Here is a 12,543-nt window from a genome sequence, read left to right as displayed (position 1 = left end):
TACACGAATAGTTTCCTCCAACAGAATTTACCTCTTCTTCTGTTGTTCATTTAAAATTTAAAATCAGACCCCATTTAAACAGACAGAGAGCAGCACTGATCTGAGTAGTTTAAGATGAAAGTTACCATTCCATTTTGAGTTTTGACTCTCCCAGTTAGAACATGTGGACCCAATAACAATGGCATATCTGCAATAAAACCAAGAATCAAGTCCTTTTTTATTGGTAAAACAAAGTACAACTTTCAAAAAAAAGACTAAAGAAGCTCTATCGACAGGTTAGTTTTGTTTACTGAGGTTTCAGGTTAGTAAAAGTAGCCGTAACAGCTTAGTATCTTTCAACATTATAATATTCTTGAGTTATTCTTTTTCTTGAATAATTTATTACTGAGGAAGAGTGAAGAGAAGGAACAATTATTCCTTGTAAATTCTTGTTAAACTTATTTTATGTATTTTTTTTCAACTGGTGGTGTAGGGGGGGGGGGGGTATAGTAGTAGTGCTGTTGCTGCTGGCTGGTGCTTTACTTTGTGCTTAGTTCTCTACTTTCTTCCTTATATGCTCTCCTCCCCTCATAAATATTCTCTCTTTTTTTCTTTTTGAGTGTGTATTAATATTCTTTCTTCTTTATGTTATTCTTCTTCTGATTCTGTTTAAGGGAAGTATTGAAGGTTCACCACCCAAATAGCAATGGCTGACATTGCACATCCTCCTATGGAACAACTTCAAGACCTTGAGTACTGCATTGACTCCAATCCTCCTTGGCGTATACCTCTCTCTCTCACTCTTAGTGTGTGTTTGTGTGTGTAAAGTTTGAAACTTTTATGTTAAAGAGTTGCAGTTATGATATTATTACAAGTATTGGTTCATGGGGATGAAATGGGAGGCTCATTTATTAGCTTTTTGAATAGGCTATGTGGCTATGGCATTTACTGGCACTGTTCAATGTTTGAGAGAAGTGAAGGAGAAAGGATATTCCTTTATGTTTATTACTTATTCATCTTTTATTTTGTTGGGTTGGTTTTCTCTTATTGAATGATGCATTGATGAATGTGTTTTGTTTAGGTTTGTGTCTCTATTGATTTGAGTTTTGTTTTTTTGGGTTGGAGGAGGCATATTGGAATGTGAAAATCAATGCTGGGGACATTCTTTTTTTATTTATTTTCCTTTCTCTTTCTTTCCTTAATTTTTGTTTTTTGCCCTCTAGGAGTGGACTAGGGCGTCCATTTTGAATTGATGAAAAAAGTTTCACATTTTGAAAGTTGGCAACTTTTGCTACATTTCTTAGGTTTTCTGTGTTTGTTGTGCCTTAAAGATGCTATTTTTAATTGTCTTTACCAAATGTTTGATGGTTCAAAATGGGGGACTGAGAATGTTGGTTAGCTATTGATATTTTCTTCTTCTGCTGCTTTCTGATTTGTATGAAAGATTGTAACTTTGACATCTAATTCTTGTTATGGCTGCAACCTTGCTCAATCTTGGGCTTTGGGGTTGACAGAAGAGTTCATTTTCATAGCATTTCTTAACCATCCAATATTAAGGCTTCTCTTTCCTTAAGTAATATCGATTTCAGGTAATTTCCCAAAGAAAAGAAAGAAAAAAAGGAGTTTTTTGAAGTATCCAACAACAATGCACTTCTTGGAAATAGCCTGCGTCTCCATAGCGGAGTACCCTAAGAATGTTAGTGAAAAAAAAAATTGAATGAATACCAATAAGAAGGACAACTGATAATGAGAGAAATATAAATGCAGAGAATGGAGTCTCCGAATTTCAGTATTATTGGTTCTATGCTGCATTTGAGGACATCCATATTATGCTGCATTGAACATCTCATTTGCATTGTTGAGTGGGGATGTGATTAGGTGAGGTGCTTACAAAGTTATGGTCTAGGTCATCCATTATGAATTTAAACTGGAAATGAGGACGCAAACCCTTCAACCTGGTATTTCAGTTTAAGCCTTGTTATATGCAGTCCAATTCAAGGATCGCTTAGTTAGTATTAGGAGTTCTAATGCCTGATGAAAATCTCTGGCCAGTTAATCTGTTAACTGGTTTCCAGAAAGATGCTACCATGCTAGAGATAGTTCGTCGTGTAGAGTTGTCTGATGATTCAATTATTGCCACAAAAATATATAATTTCTTCTGCGGATTCTGTGTGTAGTTAAGTAAACTTGGTGAAACTATTGGTGGGAAAAAAGAAAATCGAAATCTTTTTTATAAGTTGGCGAAGTGATCTAATCTTTTTCGCTCTTTGAAGCATTGTCACTCTATCACTTTCTATACTTAGTTACTTACTAATGCAGATTTTTCTTATCTGCAGCTGAAACCGTCTTGTTAGCCTTTCAAAATTACATATTAGTGCTTGGCACAAGTGTGATGATTCCCTCGTGGCTTGTACCCTTAATGGGTGGATCAGATGTAAGCTGATTCTCTAGTTATCTGATTATACATCTACATTCGCAGTGCAGCAAAGAAAAAAACAACATAATCATTGCATTAGCAGAAAACAGCGAATCTCAAGCTCATTTACTCATCAAAATGATCTGTCATTTCTCTATCCAGGGGGATAAGGCAAAGGTTATACAAACTCTGCTCTTTGTGGCTGGTATAAATACTCTTCTCCAAGCACTGTTTGGAACCAGGTTGCCAGCTGTTGTTGGAGGTTCATTTGCATATGTTGTTCCGATTGTCTATATAATTAGCGACTCACATCTTCAACGAATTAGTGAGCCACATGTTGTAAGTCTTACAATCTCAGTCATTCCTCTATCCATTTTGCTCCAATGATCAACAGACTCGTTGAAAGCTGAAATTTTGTAGCCTAGGCTGCCTTGGTTTTGTAAACCTGATTATTTGAGATATTACCAAATTGATCTTTACTTTCTTTTTTTGTGATATGCTTTAGTTTTCTATCAAAAGAAGAGGTTTGAGGATCTAAACTTTACTGCAGAGATTTGTACATACGATGCGAGCTATTCAAGGAGCTTTGATTGTTGCATCTAGCATTCAAATTATTTTGGGATACAGCCAAGTTTGGGGGCTTTTCTCACGGTATGATACCGGTAATTTATTGTTCAGTAAGTCAGAGTCAGTACATGTCCATATTCTTGACTGTCTTGCTGCTTGTTTACAGCTTCTTCAGTCCCCTTGGGATGGCACCCGTTGTCGGATTAGTTGGTTTGGGCCTATTTCAGCGAGGATTTCCTGCAGTGAGTATCTGTTGCTACAGTTGGACATTTGTCTTGAATTCTAACATTTGCTTGTTTCTTGTCAAAATATGTTAAATTTTTCTCACCGTAATTGAGAACTCGGCTTGAAGCTTTCTGAAACTCTATATGGCTTTTTTCTCTTTATTTTGCCTGCCCTTGAGTAAAAATTCTAGATTTCAATACGACATGGAGCTTTTCACTTCTTTATAGGTTATTTACTGCCCCTGTTTTCTTACTATGGCATGCTAACGGGCTGTCTTTAACCAAAAGATGTTATAAGCTGAATTGCCTGGTTTAAATTGTCTTTGAGTCTTCTTTAATTCCATTCAAATTATGTGCAATTATTTCTAGAGAATCTGCCTCTTTCTTGTCTCCAGTTTTAGATTGTTGGATAATAATATGCTCACTTATTATGCTCACTAATTCCTTGTAAAACAAGGGGTAAGCTCAATCATCTTTTTGCGCTCTTATAATGAACTATTTCCCCATATTTGCAGCTAGGGAATTGCATTGAAATTGGGCTTCCAATGCTGTTGTTGGTGATTGGCTTATCACAAGTAAGTGGTGCTTTAAAATGGTTGAACATTTCTCTCCCATGCTCTCTTGAGTTTACTCAGGTAACACATATGTTTTTGCAGTATCTAAAGAATGTTAAACCACTGAGGGATTTTCCAATTTTCGAGCGGTTTCCTGTTTTGATTTGTGTTACCATTATCTGGATATATTCCATTATTCTGACGGCTAGTGGGGCTTACCGTGACAAATCAAATAAAACTCAACATAATTGCCGCACTGATAGAGCAAATCTCATATCTACTGCTCCATGGTGCGTTTAGTGCTTGGCTTCTCTTAGATACCGTTGTTGATTTAAGCCAATGGTTTTAAACTAGCATTCGGATTATAATTTCAGGTTCATGTTCCCGTATCCTCTGCAGTGGGGTCCTCCTACTTTTGCAGCAGGGCATTCTTTTGCTATGATGTCTGCAGTTCTTGTGTCAATGGTTGAGGTACTTACATGTCCTGCTTCTTTTCTTCTTTCATTTTGCAAATTGAGCAGAAATGATTCAGTTGACGGGGCTATTCTACAAGCTTTTTTGGGGTTGAGCCATACTTGGTTGTTGAAATGATCGATCAGTACTAGGGGTGTTCGTCGGTTGGTATGGTACGGTATTTAGATATTTCAGTTCGGTATTTTCGGTATTCGGTTTCTTAAAATCCTATACCAATACCGTACCTAATTAAATTCGGTATGGTTCGGTTTTTCTCCTTTCGATTTCGGTTTATTCGGTTCGGTAACTTCGGTTTATTCGGTTTGAATACTAACTAGTGCATAGAGCCATAGACTCTAATATTCTTAATTAAATTACTCAAAAATACAAAACTGAAAATGTTTGTTGACAAAAAATTTGTCCAAAACTAGCAAATATCGACCCAAATAGAGAAAATTGTACATAAAAGAATATATGATCGTTAGAAATGTCTTGTTATTTGTTTAGAGTTAATTGATGAACTTAGAGAATAAAGGAAAGTAAAATTTAGATTTTTTATATTTATGTTATAATTGATAATATATGTTTTGTATAATATAATATATATTTCGGTACGGTATCGGTATTTCGGTATTTTATTTTAAAATACCAAATACCATACCTAATACCAATTTTTTTATAAACTTAAACCAAATACCATACCAAATACCAAAATATCGTATACCAAATACCAAAATTTTCGGTTTCGGTACGGTAATTCGGTATTTACCAAATTATGCACAGCTCTAATCAGTACTGATCAGCCATAAAAACAGCCTCTTGCAGAAATGCAGGGTAAGGCTGCGTATAATAGACCCTTGTGGTCCGGCCCTTCCCCGGACCTCGCGCATAGCGGGAGCTTAGTGCACTAGACTGCCCTTTTTTATTTTTTTTTATTTTATTTTATTGCTATACAATTGCTCGTGTCCAAGTAAATTTTTTGGCTTGATGAAGATACACTTTTACTGGCCTATGGAAAAGAGTATATTCTGACTCAAACATTGTGTGCAGTCAACCGGAGCTTATATGGCAGCATCTCGTCTGGCAATTGCCACTCCACCTCCTGCCTATGTACTAAGCCGTGGCATTGGATGGCAGGTGAGGTTTTCTTAACAAATTTAAACAGGACCCCTCATTTATGAATAGAGTACACAATTTTTTTTCTTATTGTGTATAAAGAAATACTCGTTTGAGGAGAATTTGAACGTGCACTTGTCGAAATTGTCTTACTTTTAGTATTTTGGTCAACTTAAAGATAACATCATTCCTGTAACGAACAGATTCTCTTTACCATTCCTCTTAATTCTATATTAGTTGTTAATTTGACCAAATTCATTTCTCCTAAAACATTTTATTTTTCTAATTATCTTTTTGTAGGGAATAGGCGTTTTGCTTGATGGACTTTTCGGAACAGGCACTGGTTCCACTGTTTCTGTGTAAGAATTCAGGCAATACAAATGTAGCTCTGTGTCTCTGTATTTTCGGATGATATTTAGGTAACAAGTAAGATGGCACTTCATTTCAGGGAAAATGTGGGACTTCTTGGATTGACTCGAGTTGGAAGTCGAAGAGTCGTTCAGATTTCTGCTGGTTTTATGATATTCTTCTCTATGCTTGGTTAGCATATCCACACATGGTCTATCTGTCAGCCAATCGCTGTACATATTCCTTTATTTTTCCAACTCATATTTTTCTGTTTTATGCAGGGAAATTTGGTGCTGTTTTTGCATCAATACCTTTCCCAATATACGCTGCACTATACTGTGTTCTGTTTGGCCTTGTAGGTATGCGATTATTTTCAGATAACATCAAATTCGTTTATGACTTTCTCCAGATAGTAAGGTTGATTTCTCCTTTGCAGGCTCAGTTGGATTATCATTTCTTCAATTCACAAATTTGAACTGTATGAGGAATCTCATAATAACAGGTCTTTCACTTTTCCTTGGGATATCAATACCACAATTTTTCAATGAGTATTGGTATCCAGCTCGTCATGGTCTTGTTAACACCCATGCAGGATGGGTGAGTACTTTTTGATTTACATGCAACTTCAATTATAGTAGTAATTTGAAACTGTTTGTACTCTAGTCTAGTTGTTGTAACTTAACGTTTATACGTAATCGATTAACTTTATGAAAACTCCTATTCAGATGTTTATTCTTTTAGGCCACATTGATAAAATAGTTGACCTAAAAAAGTTCAATGCAACTGGTTAGGATTCTCTTGATCCGAGGGTCTATCGGAAACCTCCGCGAGGTAGGGGTAAGGTCTGCGTGCACATTACCCTCCCCAGATCCCACACTGTGGCAATATACTGGGTATGTTGTTGCAACTGGTTAGGATTCTCGATGGATTACACCTATGTCTGAATGAAGTCATCAGATAACTTCGTAATATGTCGCATTAAAACTGTCTCATAGGCATGTATCTTTTTATAAGTTTTAACATCTCAAAACTGGTTTGAAATGTTGGTGTTTCCCTTTGCAGTTCAATGCAATTGTTAACACCATATTCACGTCGCCTCCAATGGTGGGGCTAATAGTTGCTGTGTTTCTTGACAATACACTGGAAGTGGAGAAAGCAAAGAAAGACCGAGGCATGCCATGGTGGGTGAAGTTCAGAACTTTCAGAGGTGATAACCGAAATGAAGAGTTCTATACATTGCCATTCAATCTCAATCGATTCTTTCCACCTACGTAGCAAGTGTGAAAACAAATCCATAGTTCTATTTTGCGATTAAGTTAACATGTTAGATCAAAGTCTCAGAATGTCTCAATTTATTTACAGACACATATGATCCATCACAAGCTAATTTTTGTAACCTGAATTTCTTTGATTTTTTGTGGGCATTGGGTAGCAAGGTCCCAGGTAGGAATCTGTAGAGCTTACTGATCAATGCTGTGTAGCTATTGCACTTCGTTGAATAAGGAAAAAAAAATCTCCTTCTCCTTCTTAACTTTAAGCATGTTTTGGTTATGTAAAGAATGAGACCTCCTTCAGATTCATGCTATAAATTCTGAGGCCTAACTGATTGAAACTACATCTATCTTTTCACTTCAAACTGAGGAAACTTGTAGTCAGACTAACAGCTTGCTTGGATGGTTTATGTATCGTATCGTTTTGACGTATAGAATAATTGAATATATTGTATTGTTTGTCGTCGTTTCATGATGTCATGCATCAACAATATGAAGAATAAACTTGCAATATTATAAAGAAAAAGTAAGGTACGAGATATAAGTATTATATAAATATGTAGGATAAAGGATTAAATAAAGTTATTTAATAGTAAGGAAGTGTAAGATGAGAGAAAAAAATAGATAACGACGCGATCACACCAAATCGGTTGTTCCATAAAGTCACCCTTCATCACTACGTAACTACGGATAACAATCAGAATAAGTGTCGTATTTAAAATAACAATACGATACAATACAACAGGTAACATACATCCAAACAAGCTGAAAAGTATCATGTATTTCTTACCATTATTATAATCCTTCATCACTTCCTCTTGACATTCTTGGCCAAGTGAGAGTTGATACATTGCATGAAGATCTTAATCACATCTAAGCTATTTTTCTACTTTAGTGCAAATTTTACTGATCTGAATGAGTAGTTACACGTTGAACCAGGAGGAGACCATTATGTAAAACAGTAAATATATTCTATACTTTCTAATGCTTCAAACACATTAAGTTGAAGTGCTTATGGTTGCCTTTACTGAACACATAATAAAACAATTGAAATTTCAATGATACAAGAAGGCCTATTCACCTTAATAGTTGAATAAATAAATGGATATCCAAAAGGCAGAAAAAAAACCGAAAAAAACCAAGCACGCCTATAAAAAACAAAACCATTTTGATTAGTATTAGTTTTTTTTATTTAGCAAATCAATTTATTTCAATTTAACCAACTTAGTGGTGGCAATATGGATTTAAAAATAGTTATCCATCCATATTATCCACTAAAAAATACGTTAAATAATGAACTTTTTAAAATGGATCAAACATGCATATGATCCATATTATGTACTTAAAAAATGGATAACCAATAAGTTTAACTTTTATATTTGTAAAAACTTAAATTGGGGGTTCCTCAAGTTTGGTAGACTAGGAATTCTGCGAAAAGTGACATATTCAAGAATATGAATATCCACGTTATCTGCCAATTTACCCATTTTCTATCCATATTAAATATGGGCCAGGTTGTATGATTTATTTGTTTTTTATATTACTTATTTTTGACCGCCTATATCTGATCCAACCAACTCGTTTGCCGTAATTAAGAGTCTATTAGGACAAGGTTCAAAGATCTGTTGTTTTTTTCTTTCAACAAACGAATCTTCTTTGTTGATTATCCAAAAGTAAAAGAATATCTATGTAGAAGGAGGGCATACCCTGAAATTCTTATTTACTATTTTGGACAAAAGAATATGTCTATACAGTGGCGAAGGCATGATTATTTCCGCTAAGAGGATTCAAAAAAAAATAATTAAAAATTAAAAGAAACTATAGCCGATAAGAATAGAACCAACAACGTCTTCACAACGGCTATGCAATTCGAGTCCATTACTTAAACGGTCACTCAACTATTCAAAATTATCTTGTATAGTCATCTTTCTTTTGTTTTTAACAGAACAATCACTTAACTATGCCTATAACACTCAGAATGTCACTTAACCAGATTTCTTAAACTTTGATTGTCAAATACCTATTTTACCCTCTAAATTATAATTTTTATCTTCTTCTTTTATTACTTTTTTGATATTATGATTTTTTCGCTTTTTAATCAACATTAAGGACTTACCTTAGAACAAATAAATTTTATTAAAAATAAATAATAAAAATTGTTTCTCTAGCATATATAATGTCAAAATAATAATATTGAGCATAGTAATGAAGAATATATAATGAATATTATAAAAATATATTTAATAATACGAACAAATTATTCTAATTAACTTTCTACTATGCTCAATATTTTATTATTCCAGCATTATATATGCTTAAATATTTTTTTTATTTTTTATTTTAAGAGTAAAATTTATTTATTCGAAGATTGATAATTTAGAGGGTAAAATAGGTATTTGACGATCAAAAGTTTGAGAAATCTAGTTGAGTGACCTCCTGACTGCTATAGGTACAGTTAAGTCACTTTGCTGTTACAAACGAAAAAAAAGATGTAGAGCCCGTTTGGCTTAGCTGATTTAGAGTAGCTCATAAGCATTAAGTGCTGAAACTGATTTAAAAAATAAGCAGTTACGTGTTTGGATAAAAGTGCTGAAATTAATAATATGCACGAAGAGTTTTGTTTTAAAAAGAAGTATTTTAGGGATAGAATAGTAAATATTTTGGTCAAACTTAAAGTGCTTATAAACTGAATTTTGATAAGTTGGGGGAGACCAACTTATGGCTTTTGGCTTATTTTTAGCTTATAAGCACTTTTAATTTTACCAAACGTGTAGATAAGCCAAAAAGTGCGTATAAGCTAGTTTGACCAGCTTATAAGCTTAGCCAAACACCCTCGTAGTTAATTTCGGATAGTTGAATGACCATATAAATAATGACCTTTATAAAATCCCTTAACCGTTGAGCTATATTATTGGGCTATATCAAGAAGATTCAAAATATAACAACTATAGAGGCACAAAATAGATTTCTTATACGTAAAAGTCAAATGCAACCCTATGCATATCTTTTCAAAACAATAATAAGTGCGTGAACGGGGAACATAACAAAAAAGAAAAGAAAAATTAAAATGGTGATTCATAAATAAGTGTGCTTTGGCTTCCGCTTTTCGACTCTAGAAACTGATATTCCCTGCGTTCCAATTTATGTGAACCTGTTTGATTGGGCATGGAGTTTAAGAAAAAAAAATTGAAATTTGTGGTCCTAAACAAATCAAAAAGGGGTCCACAGTATTTGTGTGGTTATAAAAGCTTTTCATTAAGGGTAGAATTGAAAGTTTAAGCTACAATGTTTCCAAATTTAGAAAGGGGTCATTCTTTTTTGAACGGACCAAAAAGGAAATAGCTTCACATAAAATGGAACGGAAGGAGTAATTATCTTCTTCTTCTTTTTTTTTGGTAAAAAAAAAACTGATAATTACTCTCTCCGTTCCAATTTATATGAACCTGTTTGACCGGGCATGAAGTCTAAAAAAAAGAAAATTTGGAATTTGTGGTTTTAAACAAGTCAAAAAGGGGTCCAGAGTATTTGTGTGGCTATTGGAGCTGTCAATATGGGTGGGGCTGGGCTAGCCCAGCCCAACCCACGTGGCTTTAGCAATTGACGGGCTAGGCTGGGCTAGCCCACCATTTTGATGGGCCTTATAATGATCAGCTCACCCAAGTCCTATGTGGGTTGTGGGTCCCCACGGGCCGGCCCATCATTTTCTAAAATATAGTTTTATATTAATTTTTTTAAAGTTCTAACCAAAAAATGATAAATAATTAAAAGTTAAAAAAAATTATTGGAAAAATTCACAAAACTTAATAACTTTTTATACTATTCCAATATATCACAGTAAATACTAAAAAAGTAAAAGGCATGACTATATTTCAGTCACTAGAATTCAGAACTCAAAACAAACTATTCAAGAGAACGTACATGACGCATATGGGATATCCAACCCCATCATCTTCATCAAACACATTTGAATTAGCTTGTGAGAAGGTTGTCTTAACATCTTCACTTTCATCAACATCTACAATTCGTATGCAATATTAATTAGTTAAATATTAAGAATAATTAAATTTTAAAACTTTGATCTTTTAATATGATGAGCTTAATAAATTTTAAGCTTAGGATATTCTTCTTGTTATTTTTTTGTGTCATATGCTTATTATATTTTAAATACGTATTTTTATTAGGCCCACGGGCCGGCCAAGACCAACCTTAGTTAAGTCTCACGGACCGGGCTTAAAATCCTCATTTTTAAATGGGCTCTGAAAATTCTAGTCCAGCCCTGCTAAATCACGGGTTGGGCTGGTCCAACGGGCCAAGCCCATATTGACGGCTCGAGTGGCTATAAAAACTTCTCATTAAGGGTAAAATTGAAAGTTTAAGTTACATTGTTTCGAAATTTAAAAATGGATCATTCTTTTTTAAATGAACCAAATAAAAAATAAGTTCACATAAATTAAAACGGACGGAATACCATCTATCCATGTTCATCAGTCCTTTACTTTGTCTCGGCGGTAAATTCCATCAAGTGACAACATTTGTCTTCTCAAGATTTAATTCCAGTAAAATTTAAAAAAAGGTACTTTCGAGCAGCAGCAATTTGTGTTAAACCAAATCATTTGTAAATAACTTGAGCATCAATTAAGATATGTAAAATTCAGTTAATTAAATCATATAATTGGTAACATATTTTAAATATTTATTATAAAAAAATCTTTATACAAGTTTTGTTTATTACATTGTTTAAAGCGTAAAAATAAAATCACAGAGCATGTTTATGAGAAATGTCATAGACATGTTTAAGACAAAGCACAAGCTTAGATTTTGTCACTGACTCTAAATCCGGACCCGATCGTGATGGTGCCTCTCGTAAAGACAAGGCCAACCGACACACACCCAATTCATCTTTAAGCAATTAAAATAACACAACTTAAGTCTTTAAATAATAAATCCCAAAATAAAGGTGAATAACACAATTTGCGGAAAACAACACAGCCTGACATCGGGGAGTCACCAATCATGAGCATCTACTAACCGATAAAAAAAACAGGAAGAGTCTACTTAGTCTATTACAGAACTAAAACAAGAGAAAACTAAGATAGGGAAGAAGCACTGGGCTTCGAACGCCGAGCATCTACCTAGTGAATCTCCGAACCGCCTGAGCTGGAAGAAATCAACACTCGCTAGCGGGACCTGAAGCGCCTGAATCTGCACATAGGGTGCAGGGAGTAAAGTGAGTACTCCAACTCAGTGAGTAATAACAATAAATGAAGACTGAGAGATAAGAAATCTCGTAAAACAACAATATGCTATAAAGAAGCAGAGTAAAACCAGAAAGGTACAATAAAACAGTAAAATCTCACAAAACACATTTTTAGCAGTTAAACAAGTAAATGAAAGGTAGCTAGAAAAGATAAACACATAAAAACTGCCCCTCGGGCACAATAACAACAGAATCAGCTCCTCGGACGATAACATAGAACAACGCCAGCCCCTCGGGCTATATCTCATATCACAATGTGTACCCGCGCTCACTGGGGTGTACAGACTCCGGGAGGGGCTCCTTACGACCCAAGCGCAATATCAAGCCATCTCGTGGCATAATCAATAGGCCCTCGGCC

The 12,543-nt window shown here is 34.6% G+C and overlaps 1 protein-coding gene across 3 annotated transcripts; it reads left to right on the top strand.

The window, feature by feature from the left end:
* The first annotated feature begins 536 nt into the window (after positions 1 to 536).
* LOC109217309 (nucleobase-ascorbate transporter 1) lies at positions 537 to 7,188 on the top strand. Of its 3 annotated transcripts, none has more exons than XM_019381549.1 (14): positions 537 to 761; positions 2,316 to 2,413; positions 2,558 to 2,734; positions 2,946 to 3,046; positions 3,129 to 3,204; positions 3,702 to 3,761; positions 3,843 to 4,030; positions 4,115 to 4,211; positions 5,244 to 5,330; positions 5,610 to 5,668; positions 5,758 to 5,849; positions 5,939 to 6,016; positions 6,094 to 6,254; positions 6,431 to 6,463. In XM_019381549.1, the coding sequence occupies exons 1-14, from the start codon at positions 686 to 688 to the stop codon at positions 6,446 to 6,448; spliced, it is 1,368 nt and encodes a 455-aa protein (XP_019237094.1). In that variant the 5' UTR covers positions 537 to 685; the 3' UTR covers positions 6,449 to 6,463. The 3 variants fall into 3 exon arrangements, with proteins under 3 accessions (XP_019237094.1, XP_019237095.1, XP_019237093.1); XM_019381548.1 differs by lacking the exon at positions 6,431 to 6,463 and adding an exon at positions 6,720 to 7,188 and having other exon boundaries at positions 539 to 761; XM_019381550.1 differs by lacking the exon at positions 6,431 to 6,463 and having other exon boundaries at positions 5,939 to 6,012; positions 6,094 to 6,234.
* Positions 7,189 to 12,543: the final 5,355 nt, after the last annotated feature.

This window comes from Nicotiana attenuata, unplaced genomic scaffold (genome assembly GCF_001879085.1).
Source record: "Nicotiana attenuata strain UT unplaced genomic scaffold, NIATTr2, whole genome shotgun sequence".
Classification (NCBI taxonomy): Eukaryota; Viridiplantae; Streptophyta; class Magnoliopsida; order Solanales; family Solanaceae; genus Nicotiana; species Nicotiana attenuata.
This window is presented reverse-complemented; position numbering and strand designations above follow the sequence as displayed.

Excerpts from the sequence above, each read along its gene's own strand:
- LOC109217309 (XM_019381548.1), top strand. The coding sequence starts at position 686 with ATGGCTGACATTGCACATCCTCCTATGGAACAACTTCAAGACCTTGAG. Across the intron at positions 762-2,315 it reads TGACTCCAATCCTCCTTGGC|CTGAAACCGTCTTGTTAGCC; the intron begins GTATACCTCTCT and ends TCTTATCTGCAG. Across the intron at positions 6,255-6,719 it reads TTAACACCCATGCAGGATGG|TTCAATGCAATTGTTAACAC; the intron begins GTGAGTACTTTT and ends TTCCCTTTGCAG.